Consider the following 17,669-nt stretch of genomic DNA (forward strand, 5'->3'; position numbering starts at 1 on the left):
TTTCCCGCACTTACGCATATACACATAAAATATCGATTCTGACATTTTTAGTCCAACAACACTGGTTACTGTAGTTTTTGTACATGGTTCGTACATTCTTCGGTTTTGTGCATTGGGGTACTATCTATATAAATGAAAAGTTTTCGTCTGTCAATCTGCTTTATATTTTATATATACGTGTATGCTGCTGTATATTCGACAGAATCGAATCTCATAGCAAACCTAGCCAAATATACCAACGAATCCGAGCTACCAGCAAAAATTTTTATGCACAACCATAGATTTTTCTCACCGATTTTCGAATCGGTGGTCATTTCATTATTTGATTGCAGCATACACGCACACTGTCGACGACGACAAGTTTTTTGTTCCCTTTTCACAATCGAACGATCAACAATAGAAATTTCATCATTTATTCGTATTCACATCAAGCAAAAACCAATTAACCAGCCAAATATAACTATAATAATAATAATAATAATATAAAAACTTGAAGAATTATATACAAAACAGTGAGTTCATAATAATTGCCACCATTATTATCAGATTCATTGGTCCGTTTCGGTTATTCGACAATGATCAAAAATTCAATATCTAATCGATTTCAATGGAATCAATTATAATAACCAAACATTGTGTCATTATTGTTACGAGTGAGAAAGAAAGAGATAGATAGGACAATAGATATTGCGATTGCGAATTTGATTAGCCAATGATTTCGATATATTCTGTTATTACTATTGATCACATTTTTCTTCTCAATTATATTGAATTCTATTAAATTCAATTACTAATGTTTTTTTCCTTTTCTTTTATTCAAAAGCAAGTTCCGTTTCCGTTGTTTGTTGTTTGCTAACATTGGCAATAACATCAGTCAACATTTAAAGGCAAATATGTTGCTCGATCCACAAGAGACATTATCATTAAACAAGTTAATTGTACGACAAATTGGCTGTAATAATCGTTCACGTTTGGCTAAACTTAATGGTAAGTTTTATTTCATTTCATTTTTTCTTCATTTTGCTTTTATCATCAAAATTTAATTGCATTTATTATTGTATATAAACGTGTGTGATTATGAGTTATGAAAATGAAAATTTACAGAATCTAAAGTAAATTCTAAGCAAATTTAATTTATGTTATGTTATTACTACTACTTTTCTTTATGTAGATCAATCTATATTCATTTTAAGATTCAAGGTAAATTGTCTGAAGACCAGAAACAAATGTTTTAAATTTCTTCAACTTTTAACATATTTCATTTGTACGTGGGTTTGATATTCATGTGATCCAAAACTGATCGCCCAGAAAAAAAAACAAAAAAAAATCCACAAAAAATTTTCGATCAATCGATCATTGTCAATTTAAATTTTTTTTCTCCCAAACGAAAAGAAAGATGAATTGAAAATGTTGAGATGAAAAAAAAAATGTTTGTACAACGTCTCGTTCATCACTCACACACCCACAAATGAGAAAAGTAAACGAAGAAAATAAAAAAATCTGTTTCAAACTCTCTTGCGCTCATTGAATTAGCTCATTCAGAGAAATTTCATCTCTGATAGCATTCATTTCTGGATCAATTTATTTAATTTAGCACTAGCCATAAAATTTATATTTTGCAACTTTGTATATGCAATATAATCACTTTTCACATTTAAAGTTAATAACTTATTTTCAAAGAAAAAAAAACACTTGTGATTATTATTTAAGTTTATAATTTCTTCTATTTCTACTTGATTCTTGCTCTTACTATCAAACAAAACATGGCTGGCGTTATAATCCATTCAGCCATTCTCGATTCTTGCCATGAAAATTCATTTAATTGTGAAATAAGTTTTACATAAGAAGTTTTTCTTGAATTTTGTCTGTCTGTGTTTATGTGATTATAAATAGATAATAAAAACAATGTGGCCTGGTCTATACTTGAAGATCCGGTTTTTAATTTTTGTTGTTGCTGAAATGGCAACTTTTTTTTCTGCTTATCATCATTATTGTTATACACACACACACACAAACAACCATAATCATACAGATCATTACAGGCAATTATAATTTGGGTTTTTCAAAAATATCCTGATATTACCTTATTAAGTTTGTTTGAATTGCAAGACATTATATTCGGTGACCCTTGAAAAATTTTGAGTGAGATCTGTGGTATTGTTTAGAATTTGTGATCACGGAGGTTTTTTACATCCGATAAAAAAAACCGTTGCGTTCAAGTAAACACACACACACACACGCCCCAACAGATTCGGATCAAAGTCCAAAGAATTCAATAAATAATAATCAAGCAAAAATAAATTGAATTGAAAAAATCATTCATCTGTAATGTCATCATCATCACCATTCAACCATTTATGTATGTGTGGTGTGTGTGTATGAATGCGGCAAAAAGATTGAAGAATTCCATCAAAAACAGCCAAAAAAAAACATTCCAATCCGATGATGGAACAGGAATGGCATTGTAAATAAAAAAAAAAGAAAAGAAAATGATAAATTGTATTGTTTGTTGATTTATCACAAATATTATTGTTATCGGTTAAGAAAAGGAAACAAAAAAAATTTTTTTCGTTCATTTCCCTTGTTTTCTATTCAACCAATCTAATCAGTCATCAAATGATAAAAAACAAAAAAAAAAAAGAATCCAAAAATCAACAAGCGATCAAGAATTTTTTATTTTTTTTTGGAATGTATTATTCCCTATTCGAACAACATACCATGATTATGTGTCGAGAAAAAAAATGACTAAGAAAAAATTTCGTTTTTCTTTGTGAAACACACAGGCTTGTCAATCAAATTTATAGTTGAATGAATTTTTATCCATTTTTATTATATCAATTATAAATGTCATTCAAACAACATTAGCTATGCAGCGATTTGACATTTTTTTTGTTTTGTTTTCGATTCACTTATTCTCGATTTCTATCATCATCATCATCATCAGAATAATTATAATTATTATCAAATATGATAGTGATGAGAATTTATTGAAGATTCAAGAGAAAAAGACACCATTTTTTTTTGTTATTGAAAAGCAAAAAAAATGACGATATAAACAACAACAGAATTTTTCCACAAAAATCCATAGAATTCATTCACACACACACACAACGGAATTTTCTAATACAGTCCAGTAATTCACATTTGATGTGAAAATGCCTTACAAGCTTAGCTCCATACTATTTTTTTTTTATTTTTTTTGCTTCAAATTCTATGAATTGCAATTTTTTCGTGCCTCATATTTCACACACTGGAATAATATATTGTTTTTTTTTCTTTAATTTTGAATTTCGTGTTGGTGGAGCTCCAAAAAAAAATGTGAGACTTTTTTTTGATGCACAAAAAAAATAAAATTTTTCCACAACAACAAACAAACGAAAAAAAAAATTCTTTCCAGAATCCAGAAATACTAGACTAATTTACAACTTTTTTTTCTGAACTGTTGTTATTCGATTATATTTGGTTTTTTTTTCATCCAAACTAACCATATTGATTTCAATATCAATGCGCTGTACTACCGGATATGTCATTAAATTCCGGACAACATGCTTGCACTTTGAATTTGCTGAATGAAAGTTAGATAAATAATAATAATAATAATTATTATTAGTTGTGAATCAAGTTAGACATTTTTTTTCATGTTTACAAGATTTATAATTCTTGTCGCGTTTTAGTTATTGTTCATGTTATTTTTGTGTGTATTTGTGTTAAATTTGAACCAATACCACCGAAACTATGCTACCATGGTGAATCTTATGACGAAACAACAAATGAAAACAACAAATAAAAGTGAATGTGAGAAAAAAATAAAATTGTCATAAATGACAAGAAATTTGTAGAAAACAGTGCATCCAAAATATATTGTATATCACTACTGACTACATACATCTTATCATAAGTAAATGGAAATTTTTTTTTTAGCATTTTTATTATTTACACAAGACAAATGAAAATAGTGTGAATTTTTTTTTCTTTTTTTTTCTCTCACTCAACTACTTACATCATTTTTTTTTCACAGTTATTCAATAAGAATAATAACAACAACAATGACGACTACAAATTCATTTGAATTTGTTGCCTAGTAATTGTTATGATTACGATTCTAGTGCTTACTTATTTATTATTCATCAAATTCTATTTTATATATATATGTAACATTTAAAAAATTAAATGATATTTTCTATAAATTTCAAACATTTAACCACAACCGATAATTTAGTTATCTGGTAATTAATAAACACAAACAAAATATCAATCAACATTCTTTAAAATCCATACACAAACTATAAAAACTAAAACACAGGACACGACACTCTTTATCTTTTGAGATCATTATGTTTGAAGTGATTTTCATGCTGAATAAAAATAAAATTTTTTATAAGCCAGCAAGAAGAAATTTTGTGTCTCAACGAGAAATTTTGTGTCTCAACGAGAAAATTTTGTGTTTTACCGAAGAAATTTTGTGTATCAACGGAAAAAATGACAGATTCACAGAAGATAACAGATCAACAAATGCAAAATTTGTTGAAATATAAAGAAGTTCTTCAATCAACGCTAAGATTGATTTTTCAAGAATTTGAAAACGGAACAATCAGTATGTTCCGATTTACGTTTGAATTCGCACAATTGTTGTTGCGGATAGAACTCTATGAAAAAGACGTCAGCCAATTTGTAAAAAATAACGCTGAACGATATGATTGTGGTACCCTGAAATTTAGAACAATGGATAACGAAATGATTTTGAATCAATTGCAACAAAAATATAACGCAATGGATCAAGAGGGTTTGCATAACCCAGAGCAAACTATGGCGACAGGAATACGAAATCATTCCCGTGATGAATTTATGATACCTGTCAATCCGAGACCCCATACAGTACTTGACGAACGTTCTATGGCTTATATGGCACAGACTCAACGATCTCAGTCAATGATGGATATTGCCAACCATCAGAATGTTCAAAGATCAAATCTGGCTCGATCTTTTTCGGCCATGGAAACAGTACCAACACGTGAACAGTTAACAAATTTTTTTGAACCAAGTCATCAAATTCCAACTTCGTCGACGGGACGAAATAATGTTAATCGATTTAATGACCGAAACTACCACGAAACGGAGGAAATGTTGATACATTCTAATTCAAACTATGCTGGGCAACATGAGGATAATCAACAAATAAATTGGCGATCGTCAAATGATAATTTGCAAAGTAATCAACATTTTTTGCCAGAACCTCGCCCTAGATTGGCATTTCAATCGTTTGGAAATCAGGATGTTAACCATACAACACACAATCTTCCCGAAAGACGCATTCCGTTTAAAGCAAACAGAGTGCAATTTATCAACAAATTTGATGGCAATTTTCGGAATTTTAATGATTTTTTCCAACCATTTTGCAATAATGTTGACAAAACAGATTTGGATGACGCAACAAAACTGCAAATATTGAAATCAAAATTGGATTCGAAAACAAGGACGTGGCTTGAAGGTTACTCCACTGATGAAGATTATGAGAATGCTAAAAGGACATTATTGCGGCATTTTAATTCAATGTTTGCATTGAAAAACGATGTATTAAAAAAGTTTGCGGAACTTCAACCGCCATATGATGATCATGATTTGGAAGGCTATCGACGCATGATGACTTCAGCTCGAAGTTCATACTTGAGTTTAAAACGTGCCGGGGCAGACGCTTTCACCATTACCTTGTTAACAAAACAAATAAAGGGGAAGCTATCTCCAATCAGGCTTTCTATCTTGGAAGAACGTTCAGATCAAGAAGATATTGAACAAGTAATCAAATATCTCGAAAATATTGTTGATAAACTGCAAGACAATGCAGATCCGTTTTTGGTGAATAATAAAAAATTTACAAGACAGGCAAATAGATCGTTCAGAGAAAATCGTGGCGCCTGTATATTTTGTGGCGATAAAACTCATTCTGCAAAAAATTGTAAACTGGATTTGACAACCGCAGAAAAGCGGCAGCTGGCATTTGATGCAGGAGTTTGTACTGGATGTTATCAACAAGGACACATCTTTCGCTATTGCCGAAGTGCAGAACATTGTTCACAATGTAATGGTTCGCACAAACTCGTGGATTGTCCGTCTAAACAAAGCAAATCAAACTGGAGATCACAAACAAATCAGAAATCCAGTGAAAAGGAGAAACAACAAACGATCCCGAAAGCTGTAAATTCTTTGGACGCCGAGCCACAAGCATTAATTGATTTGAATACTCCTGACAATTCAGAGGAGTCGGAAAATGAACAAGGCGAATGTTTCTCAGTTAACAACATGGAAAAAAAGTCAATACCACCAATATTGGCACGTGCTCGAATAGACAACAAGAAAGTTACAATTTTACTGGATCCGGGATCGAATATTAACATTATTTCGAAATCGGAATGTGACAATTTGAAATTGGATATTTTCAAAAGTAAAATCTCAATAAAAGTCACCGAACATCGATTAAATTCATTTCAAGCATGCTTTGCTCACATGAAATTGGGGACAATAAAACGGAAGATTATCTTTCGAATCGTAAATGATGATGATATGCCGATATTGCTAGGACGAGATGATATCCATGCATTTAAAATAATGTTGTTCCCAGGCGATCGTGAATTGATCCCAATGCAGATGACAACGTTACAACGTCCGGAACCTAGTGAATTTCGAAAAAGTTGTTATCATGTTAAAGCCAAAGATGAACAAACGGAAAAGCAAAATTTAAATGATTTATTACAACTTGACGATGTTTTTGCTAAATCAAAATTCGATATTGGATTAGTTTCAACCGAAAAGTGTCAAATTCAGTTGACTAACAACATGCCAATAGTTCGGAAAGTTTATCCGTGCTCAATTGAGGACCAATCAAAAATTGATAATCAATTTAAAGAATTGCTCGACAATAAAATTATTGAATCACAAATAAAGAAAACGGCAAGATATCATGCCCTTATGGCAGCAATACTGGTCATGATGTTTCTTCCAACTGGTTTCCTTGCGGGAATACCTACTACTGATCCCATTATTTGGAAAAAAACGCAACATGCGGTGGCAACTGGAACAGAATATCGAACTTATATGGTTGGATTACAAGATCCGTGTAAGGCATGGGTTGGAGCTAATAAAGAATTTCATCAAGGATATTACACCACTAAAATAAAAGAAAATGAAAACGATTGCCTTTATGAAATGATGATAATCTCACAAATTAAAAAACATTGTGATTCTGAAACTGATTTATCATACAAAATCAATAATCAAAGGAAAAAACGCAGCTTAACAGCTTTGGCTTCAACAGGAGTATATGCAATTGCTACTAATCCAGGCCAAGTAATTTCCATCTTCAACTCTATTATTGGTTTTGTTTCAAATTTTCGTACACAATATCGTGTAAAGGCCTATCAAAAACAAACAGAAGAGAAAATTGCTGAAATGGAGCAACTGTTGGAAAATCAAAATCAATTGATTAAAGAATTAAAAGACCAATGGGATGAACGTTTTTTGAAATACACGTTTACCGAAAAAGCAATGGAAGAATTGGCGGAGATCAATGCCAAATTAAATACAATATATCCTCATTTGATGGCATTCTTACGCCAAATGCAAATGCCAAGAATCGATGCGGATGTAGACTTTCTTTTCCCAAATATGATAACTGAAAATGAGACCTGGGAATTATGGGAACCTCAAGGTTGCAAATTTGATGCTAACGATAATGTTTTACAATTGGATTTCATTGTTCCAATTGTTGATCCAAAATATCAAGTTTATCGTGGGCACCCCTTCAAGATTATTCAAGAGCGGGGGGAAAATAGATGTCTTTTTCGTTATAGTGGGCCACAATACATGTTTGTCAACACTAAACGTGATTGTGCAATAGAGGCGGATATACAGCCGAATGGTTATCATGCTGAAGCATTCCTTGTATCTCATCCAGATGAATGTAGAATTCAAGCTCCTATGAAGAAAACTTTTTGGCAAGAAGATGAATGCTTCACCGAATTTGAATGGAACGATCAAAGAAAGAAAAGTCAACAAATAGATTATGATTCAGAATTCGTTTACATTTATTGTTTAAATCAAACATTGAAATTGGCAAATGTAACATACCGATGTGAAAATGCTGTCTATCGTATTCCTCGAGATCAAGAATTCACAATTGATGAACATGAATACATTGTGAGGAAACAGACAAAGAAAGCGAATTTTGTATTGGAATATCATACATCCAGAACAATTAACGCTTTATTATTCCATGATCAATTTGAATACGAAAAATCTTTTAAAAATATCGGAATTCTTTTGGACAACTATCAGCATTCAAGTCGTATTGCTCCGATAGAATCAAATTGGACTGTAAGGGGATTGATGATAAACGCGCTGATCTGCTTGCTTGTTTTGGCGATTATCACTATTTTCGTTGTTATCCTATATTATAAATTCTATCGCTTGCGAAGAAGAACCGCAACAAATATGGAACACCTTACTGCAGTTCATCTGAATTATGTTGACAACAGTGCTGAATCCTCAAATCCTCCTCCTGCTACGACCTCTCTTGGGGGGGGCATGTAACATTTAAAAAATTAAATGATATTTTCTATAAATTTCAAACATTTAACCACAACCGATAATTTAGTTATCTGGTAATTAATAAACACAAACAAAATATCAATCAACATTCTTTAAAATCCATACACAAACTATAAAAACTAAAACACAGGACACGACACTCTTTATCTTTTGAGATCATTATGTTTGAAGTGATTTTCATGCTGAATAAAAATAAAATTTTTTATATATATATGATGATAATTTATAGAAGGAATAAGAAAAGAAAATCTTGAAAAAACGGAATCGTGAATAGAGAAAAAAAATTGATTATACCATCTTTTTGTTCTAAAAGCAAGTGGAGAAAAGAAAAATCAATTTCAAAGAATATACGTAGGATTTATTTTTACTTAAAATATATATAAAAATGAATGATGATGAATATCTAGAAGTATCTAGATTGTGTGACAAATACACTGGCAGTGTATAGCAGAAATATTGGCTTATCTGTATTGCATTTTTCAATTTCATTCATTCATTCATTCATTTCGTAATCACTGGTGGATTTGTTTGAAGAATTTTTCGTTCATTTTTTTTCTCATTTAATCATTTAAATTTTTTCATGTTTGCATAATTTTTTTTTGACAAATATGCAACTGCTGCTGTTGTTGTGTTGATTTTTTTGTCTCGCAACATGTTTTTTGGAGTGTTTGGTTTGTTTTTTTTTAATCTTGAATTGAATTGGATTGGATTTGATTTGAATTGAATTTTTACCCAATACAAGGCCAATTATTATTCCGAATTCAAATGTATTGACAAGCGTGACATGATTTTTTTTTTTTAGTGAATCTCCAAATATATTTGATTGACTCTCAAAAACGAAATTTTCTTTTTATGTCAACATTTTTTTTTTGGGGGGGGGGGAGCCTGTCATCCGATGATATGAGAGACACATTTCTGCTGACACATTTGCAATGATTTTGTTTTTTTTCTATAGTTTATGAATTTTTACTTTTATTCATGAATGTCAAGTGAAATCAAAAAAATTGAAAATTCACATATGGAAAAATGTACTATCGCAAATATTTGATTCCTCTATTTTTCATCATTATGGTCATTTCCACCAACGATTAATTAGTGATTCACAAAAATGTTTTTGCCCATTTATGTTTATGGATGGAGGGATAGAGGGATTTTATTTATTTTTTTTAATTCAAAATATTTTCACCAGAAAAAAAATTATGCCGATTCGAATATTTCATTCTCTTTTTTTTCTCATAACTGGTTTGTGCCTGTGTGTGTGTGTGTGTGTGCTGGTATTAAAAATTGTAAAAACTTTTTTTTCCACGTAACTGCTGCTTAGAAATTCATTTCGATTTTATATTGGTGAAAATAAAATGAAATGAATCGAACGATTGTAAAATGTGTTGCCATATTCCCAACATTTTTATCCCTCAAGACAGTACAGTATTTACAATTGATGTTGTGCCATAAATCATGGAATATAATTGTAAATTTAATGGTTTTTCAAAAATTTCATTTCATTTCATTTCATTTTTTTTCGTGACCATTAAAAATTTTTTCATAAAAAAAAAAATTTGTCCATTAGAAAAGTGAAAATTTATTTATCTCTCTCTCTCTCTCTCTCTCTCTCTCTCTCTCTCTCTCTCTCTCTCTCTCTCTCTCTCTCTCTCTCTCTCTCTCTCTCTCTCTCTCTCTCTCTCTCTCTCTCTCTCTCACTCTTCCGCTATTGTGTTTGGTTTGTTGTTGTTGTTGTTTTTTTTCAATTTCATTTCCTTTTTTTTATTATAGCCAATCTTTGATTTTGCTTGCAGCAATCGTAACAAGAGTGAAGAACAAATTTCTGATCAATTCGAATTTTATTTTTTAATTTCATTTTCTTTTCTTTTTTTTTTGTTGACAAAAAAAATCAATTTTTTATCGGTGATTGGATGATGAAATGGAATTTTTTTTTTGGTTGTTGTTGTTGATGTTTGTTTTCTGCATTCGGAAAAACTCACCGTTTTTTTTTTTTTGGAAAACTTTGAAAATATAAGTAACGAGCATTACATTTTATTGTGTACTAACTGATTTATACATAAATAAATATTTACCTTAACTACATTATTACCATATATACACATAAATCAATTCATTTACAATTGAACTAATTACTAATTTGATCGACAAAGAAAAAAAATTGTGATCATCATTCGATCTAATTCGGATAAATTCATTTTTTTTCTGTTGTTGTGTTATTAATCTTACTTCAAATGATAGTGGCAAGAAAGTTTTCAAACTAATGATATATGATTATATTGAAGATTGAAGATTCGAATGAAAAGAAAAAACAGAAATCTATAGAAACCAGAGATTGAGATATTGATCTTGGCAAAAAAAATAAGAAAGATGATATGATCATCATCATCATCATCATTGTGATTACTATTGCTTCTATATGATCAAGTTAGATTTGCTTCTTATTCTACTTTTTTAAATGACTTTTTTTTTGGTCGACTGTTGAAGTCAGACGACCAAAAAAAAAAAAAAAACGGTATCACAATGATTACAGCTCTAGACATTCGAGACAAAATTGATTGGTTTTATTCTTCATTCATTGTATTCTCTGTTTGTGTCTTGTTATCTAATACTTTTTTTTAGCACTCTAGGCAGTCCTTGTGTGTATGTGTGTGTATTGAATTCTGGATTAGAATTGTTCATTACCGAATTTATTACATACATCATCTAATGTGTCTAGTTACTATGTTTGGACTTTTAGATCCATTATCCTCACAAAGCTGATCATAATGAATGTTGATCGATTGTTAAAACGGTCTGTAACTGATCAAATTACACAAATCCAATCGTGTTAACTAAACTAACTAACTGACAAAACACTCTTGCTCGCACATTTACAATGATTATTGAAAAAACCATATAAATGAATTAGAATTTAAATAAAATTGACTGATTTCATTAAATTCAAATGATGTAAATGGACGTATAATTAAAAATGAAATGAATTGAAATTGACAGCAAACGATCATGATGATGATGATGATGATGATGATAATGAGACTTTTTGTAATCGAATCGCATTTCGATTTTTTTTCCCAAAAATTGTGGAAATTCTGATCGATACATTATCATTTGAAATTAATGGTAAGAAAAGAACAAAGAAAAAACGTGCCTCAGTTAATTCACTCGCAAACTATCTCAATTTCTTTCATTTTTCCATCTAAATACAATCCAATCTTTTATACACGGAATATGGAAAAAAAATTGGGAATGTTTCCATGAATCACACATACACACATACATACATATTCGATTCATTCAACAAAAAAAATAAATAACGCCCACACGCACAAATACACACTATTATTTGGCCAGAATTGTTATTGTTTTTTTTGTGAATTTTTCTCATCATCATTTTCTGTTGTTGTTGTTGTTGTATTTTTGTTTAATATTCCTTTCTCTCTCTCTCTCTCTCTCTCTCTCTCTCTCTCTCTCTCTCTCTCTGGACACCCGCATTTATTCACACATAGCCAAACATAAAAGAATTTATTTATTCTTTTGATGGAATATCGATTTGAAACAGGATATTATAGACAGCTAGAAAAAAATAGAGAGAATGTGAAATAGACATTTAATGTATGTACCAACTAATCCTGAATAAAAAAAAATTCTCATTACTATTTGCCTGCCTATTTGTAATATTCCATTTTACTGTCACCACCACCACCTCCAAACACAAAAAAAACATTGAATGCATACCTTTTTTTTGTATATATTCCAAAGTGTCATCATACACACATGGATAACAATACCAAACAAACGAACATTAATTTCTTTAAAATATTCTTTCCATGTGTTTTTCTTATTATTACTTTTATTATTATTTGTTAGTTTGCTCCAGTCATATACAGTTCATTTCACACACACACATAATATTCAGTTGTTTTATTGATTTTAACATATTTTTTTTCTAACGATATCGATTTTTATTATCTGTGCGTGTGTGTGTGTATGTACACGTACATGCGTATTATGTTGATGATCATTACGTAAAACGGAAATATTTGATAATAATAAAACTATTCTAACGCCCACGCCACAGAAAATATATCTGAATGAATGATTTGTTTTTATTATATTTTTTCAACTTTCTATATTTAATAATATAATCTTTGATATTAAAATCAATACATATATATTTAGTGTTAGGTAAAAAAATTGTTTGCAAGATAATTTATCTACATATATCCAATGTAAACAATAAAAACATTAATCGATAATGATTTCTGGATCGGCCAGCTTATTATTATCATTATTATTATCGATTATGTCTATTCTAATAATCATTTTTCATTACCAATACAAGTGGTAGTAATACATTCAACTGGCCATTAGCTCATAAATAAATACTACCCCATGGAAAAATTTGAGGGCTACAAATGTGATATTTTGGTGCTTTAGAAGAAAAATAGCCCAAAGTAGATTTTTTTAGAAAAAAAGTAGCTCAAAATTTTTCTCGCTTTGAATTTTCTAAAGATTTCCGTTAAGGGCATGCGCGTTTTGCATTTTTTGCGTTACGTTCAAAAGTTTAACCTGATGACTATTATGCATTTCTTAATAAGTTCGAATTATAACATAACAATTCGATTTATGATTGAAAAAAAACATGTTGATGTTTTAAGTTTGAGTGTTAATGTAAAAATTGAAATTTGAATGTTTCAATTTTGAAAAATTGAATTTGTTTTTTGGTTGTCTATTATCAACAGATGGTAAGAGATTTGTTGTGTTCTTAATATTTATGTTTCATGTCATTTTTTCATTCAATAGTGATAAAGATTCATTTTCTTGTCATAATTTTGTATTGTAACAAAAATATGATCATAAAATGGTATTCGAATTCGATATAGGATTTGAATGACGAACTGGTAATCTTAATGAAGTTGAATTGGAATCATGGTCGGAATATGATGATATTTTGGAAGCTATTAAAAATGATGTCACATTTAATAAACGTTTGCATAATGATGATAATGATAATGACAAGAAAGGAATTGCGCGGTAAATTCTTTTGAAAAAATTCTTTTATTTAAATATAGACTAATTTTTCTTGAATTATTGGCAATGAATTAGCAAATCAATATGCAAAAGATGGAACAAATTTGTCCTGTATTTCGTATGATCTTTGTCTAATTTCATTGGCCAAATATTTTTTGGAAAACATCATGCTTTATAATTGGGATTATCGATGAAAATTTATTCATTGAATCACACCTCTACATGAGTACCAACGGCAACGAAATGAGTAACCTGCTTTCCCAAAGATCATTCTTTTTTTGTCCAATAATTCTAAAAAAATCATACCAACCAAATAGATTTTTACAAAAAAAAACCTAATGGAACCTACAAGGCAAGGTTGGTCGATATCTTTGTCCAATTTCTCTGGTCAAATATTTTTTGAAAAACATCATGCTTTACAATTGTTACTATCGATGAAAATCTAATCAAGATGGAAAAACTACTAGATACTTCTTTTCCTCGATTTATGGTCATTTATTATTTTGTGGAGATCTAAATTTTATTTTGGTTCAATTTTATCTGGACATGAAAAATTTTGTTTTCCAATATTTATAACCGATTGATTATTTTCTGTATATAATTTTTTTCTTTTTATCCACTATTTATAATGGTATAAGAGGTTTTCTTTTATAATAAATAAACTTTATTAAAATAAAATAAAATGATCAAAATATGAAGCAGCGGATAAGCAGCGGATATGCAGAATATGAGAATAATTTCGGAAATTTATTTCATTCAAGGGAAAAATTCCCTGTGAATTGTGATCACGTGATGGGCTGCAATGGTTCTATTTTTCTGCTTAAAGCGCGCTAAAGATCTTCCATTTTCGTTCTAAAATCGATCGATTTTAGAACATTCTAATAAGATTGTAAGCCTGCGCTTTTAGAACCAAAATATCACATTTGTAGCCCACAAATTTCTCCATGGGACAGATTTTCATCTACCGATTTCGGTTCTAAAAAGCGAAAAAAAGTCATTTTAATTTGTTGGTGTTGGTAAATTTTTTTATAATATGGCTCTTTAGTCACAATAACCAGACATGTCATAATGATGATTAGTACACTACAGAATATTCTTGCCACTTTATATTTCATCATGCATAAGTGAGAATTTTGTTTGTTTTTTTTAAGAAAAAAAAATGGCGCCATATTGTTTTTATTCAGGCCAATTTTTCTAGAATTTTTTTTTGTTTTTTTTTGGTTGTTGTTGTTGTTATTGTTCATTCGAATAAATATTTGCTGTTGGCGCCATATTTTTTCTCCAATGCCTGTGTAATAGACGAATAAATTTTTTTTCCATATCTATTCTGTGTTTTGTAACCAAAAAAAAAAAAAAAAAAAACAAAACAAAAAAAAATCCCTCCATTCTTTTCATATATTACGAACATCAATTATTTGTGTGTAGGCCACATGAAAACATTCCTCGTTTGTATGTGCTGGTGTGTTGTTTTTTTTGAATTTGAATTTTTTTCCATTTTTTGTTTTGTTTCTGTATAGATTCTCTGGAGAGTAAAAGATTTTTTGATGAGAAAATCTCCTTTTCACACTCTCATTCTATTGCTTTGATGATGCAAATTATTGAATGAATTCAATGGTTGATGATATTGCATCAATGGATATTTTTCTTTATATTTTTTTTATAATGTGATGGAAAAATATTCCATAGAAAATGGCCTGAATCTATGGATACCTTTCACCTTTGTTTGTGTTTTTTTTTCTTCATAAATTTGTTTTTCCTTCACTTTGTTATTGTGGATAAATATAAAAATAGCGTTTTATTTAAAAAATAAATAAACCAAAAGATCAAAAGATTTTTTTTGAACATACATAAACATATAGAGATAAAAGAATGAAAATTTTCTGTGGAAAAATTTGCTCGATATCAGAATTCACTGGAAAAAATTCAACAGTAAAAATAAAATTTTTTTTCCAATTTTCATTTCAATGAAATTTTTAATCAAATTTTTTCATTTATTTTTCATATTTCAAGGTAACAAACTTATTCTATGCAGTTCAATTAATCGTGGTGATTCAATCAAATATGATTGGATCGATACAATAGCCATTAATCGTTCACCATTATCATCATCGCCGTCACCGATTATGAATAACATGTCATCATCGTCATTATTATTATCTCAAAATAATGATTCATGGTCATCATCAATAACATCGACATTATCATCAACATCAATCAAACATATCAACAATACAAATATTGATCATCAACGAATATCTGCACCGGTTTATCATATATTTTATTCTACAGAATATTCTGATTCAATCATCTATATAATGGTATGTACAGAACCAAAAAAAAAAAAAAATTATGAATGTGAATAGAAAATTAATAAACATTTTTTTCAAATCGAACAAATTCTCTCTCTCTCTCTCTTTTTCATGCTTCACTGCTTATGATTCTGGACCGAAAAAAATAACTTTATGCTTATCCTGTATATATTCTGGACTTGAATTATTCTGGTTTCGTTTTTGACGTAAAGGCTGTATTGTGTATATATTTCCTATTATTTTCATTGTTAATCTATGCAAATTGGACTTCATTCAACCACAATAGTAATGATAATGATGATGAAAAAAGTCGAAAAAAACGACGACAACGACGACGACAACAACAACGACAACGACGATTACATGAAAAAGAACATAATAACCATAGTAATAATCATAATAATGTCGTTAACGGCAACGTCATCAACCATGTCAATTCGAAACCAAAATTTCATTTTGTAAATTTTGTTGAAAAACAAATGACAACGATGACATTAACTCAAGCTGATTATAGTCTGATACGGATGGAACCAATGATTGTTAAACAACACGATAATCATCATCATCATCATCATCATCGACCATTTGGTTTGATTTTTTATGCCACACGAATCATACCGAAAACAATCAAATCATCATTGAAAAGATTAGTGGCCAAATTTAATCAACAACAACAACAACAACAAAGCTCAACGACGTCAAATAATAATGGGTCAAATTTGGAATCTCCACCCGACAATGGAAGCCACGGGCAGCCAATAATGGATCAATATTCAAATCAACCGGAATTCATATAATAATAATTCTCATTAAAACAGAATGAATAAAATTTTCTATATCTTGAATCGACACCCATAGATGGCAGTATTATAGCTAAGATGAAAATCACTTTTCACAATTCTTCATATACTAATGAATTCTCATACACACACACACATTTTAGAATATATATTTTTTCACCACCCTACAGAATAATCTTTTTTTTTGTTTGCAAAAAATCTGTTTTATTTCATCTGGATTTGTGACAATTGGTGTGTATGTGTATGTTGCGTGAGTATTTATTCGTTTTCAGTTCTCAACACAAAACTTATCGTACTTTTTGTTGATTGGAAAAAAAGGGGACGAAAGTACTGAAAAGGGGTGTGATTACCGTGATTAACCAACGACCATAATAATGTTGTTGTTTGTTGTAAATTAATGTTTTGGCTGTGGCAGATTTTTTTTTTGTTTTTGTTTTTGTTTTTTTTTTGTTCACCAAACTTTTTACCATGTTGTTATGCAAGCAAATTTAATATGATATTAAATAATATGACCAAGAATCACCATCATCATCATCATTATTGTAATGTTTGGTTATGAAAGTTAATGCGTAACCTACTTGAGCTTATTGAGAAATAATAAATCTGGTGTCCAAGTTGTCCGGTTTTTGATTGTCTGGTTTTTTTTTCTTGTATACAAATTTTTAGTTGGATCACTGTTGTATTTTTATAATGGTTTTTTAAATCATTTTAGCATCATTATAATAATCAGTTAAAATGATCCATTCTAAAAATGATATTTGGATTTTTGTATGGCTTGGATTTGGCGGCAAATTTTATTTTATTCATTTTTTTTCTCCATAAATTTATCGGTTATCAATCAACAGACGCATGTGCAAGAATAATCACATGATTACCTTCAATTTGAATGAATGAATGTTTGTAGTTCATATATATGCGCAGTATTCTT

General features: G+C 29.8%; 1 protein-coding gene across 1 annotated transcript; it reads left to right on the plus strand.

Moving 5' to 3' along the window:
* Positions 1-295: 295 nt before the first annotated feature.
* LOC124494448 (uncharacterized) lies at positions 296-17,364 on the plus strand. Its single transcript, XM_047057612.2, has 4 exons — positions 296-512; positions 824-987; positions 15,643-15,950; positions 16,154-17,364. The coding sequence occupies exons 2-4, from the start codon at positions 894-896 to the stop codon at positions 16,736-16,738; spliced, it is 987 nt and encodes a 328-aa protein (XP_046913568.2). The 5' UTR covers positions 296-512; positions 824-893; the 3' UTR covers positions 16,739-17,364.
* The last annotated feature ends 305 nt before the right edge of the window (positions 17,365-17,669 follow it).

The sequence above is a fragment of the Dermatophagoides farinae genome, chromosome 3 (genome assembly GCF_024713945.1).
Source record: "Dermatophagoides farinae isolate YC_2012a chromosome 3, ASM2471394v1, whole genome shotgun sequence".
NCBI classification, from domain to species: domain Eukaryota; kingdom Metazoa; phylum Arthropoda; class Arachnida; order Sarcoptiformes; family Pyroglyphidae; genus Dermatophagoides; species Dermatophagoides farinae.

What these genes read in the sequence shown, in the direction of transcription:
- LOC124494448 (XM_047057612.2), top strand. Translation starts at nt 894, where the DNA reads ATGTTGCTCGATCCACAAGAGACATTATCATTAAACAAGTTAATTGTA. An exon ending in ACGTTTGGCTAAACTTAATG is followed by an intron (nt 988 to 15,642) that starts GTAAGTTTTATT and finishes TCATATTTCAAG; the next exon opens with GTAACAAACTTATTCTATGC. An exon ending in ATTCAATCATCTATATAATG is followed by an intron (nt 15,951 to 16,153) that starts GTATGTACAGAA and finishes TTTGACGTAAAG; the next exon opens with GCTGTATTGTGTATATATTT.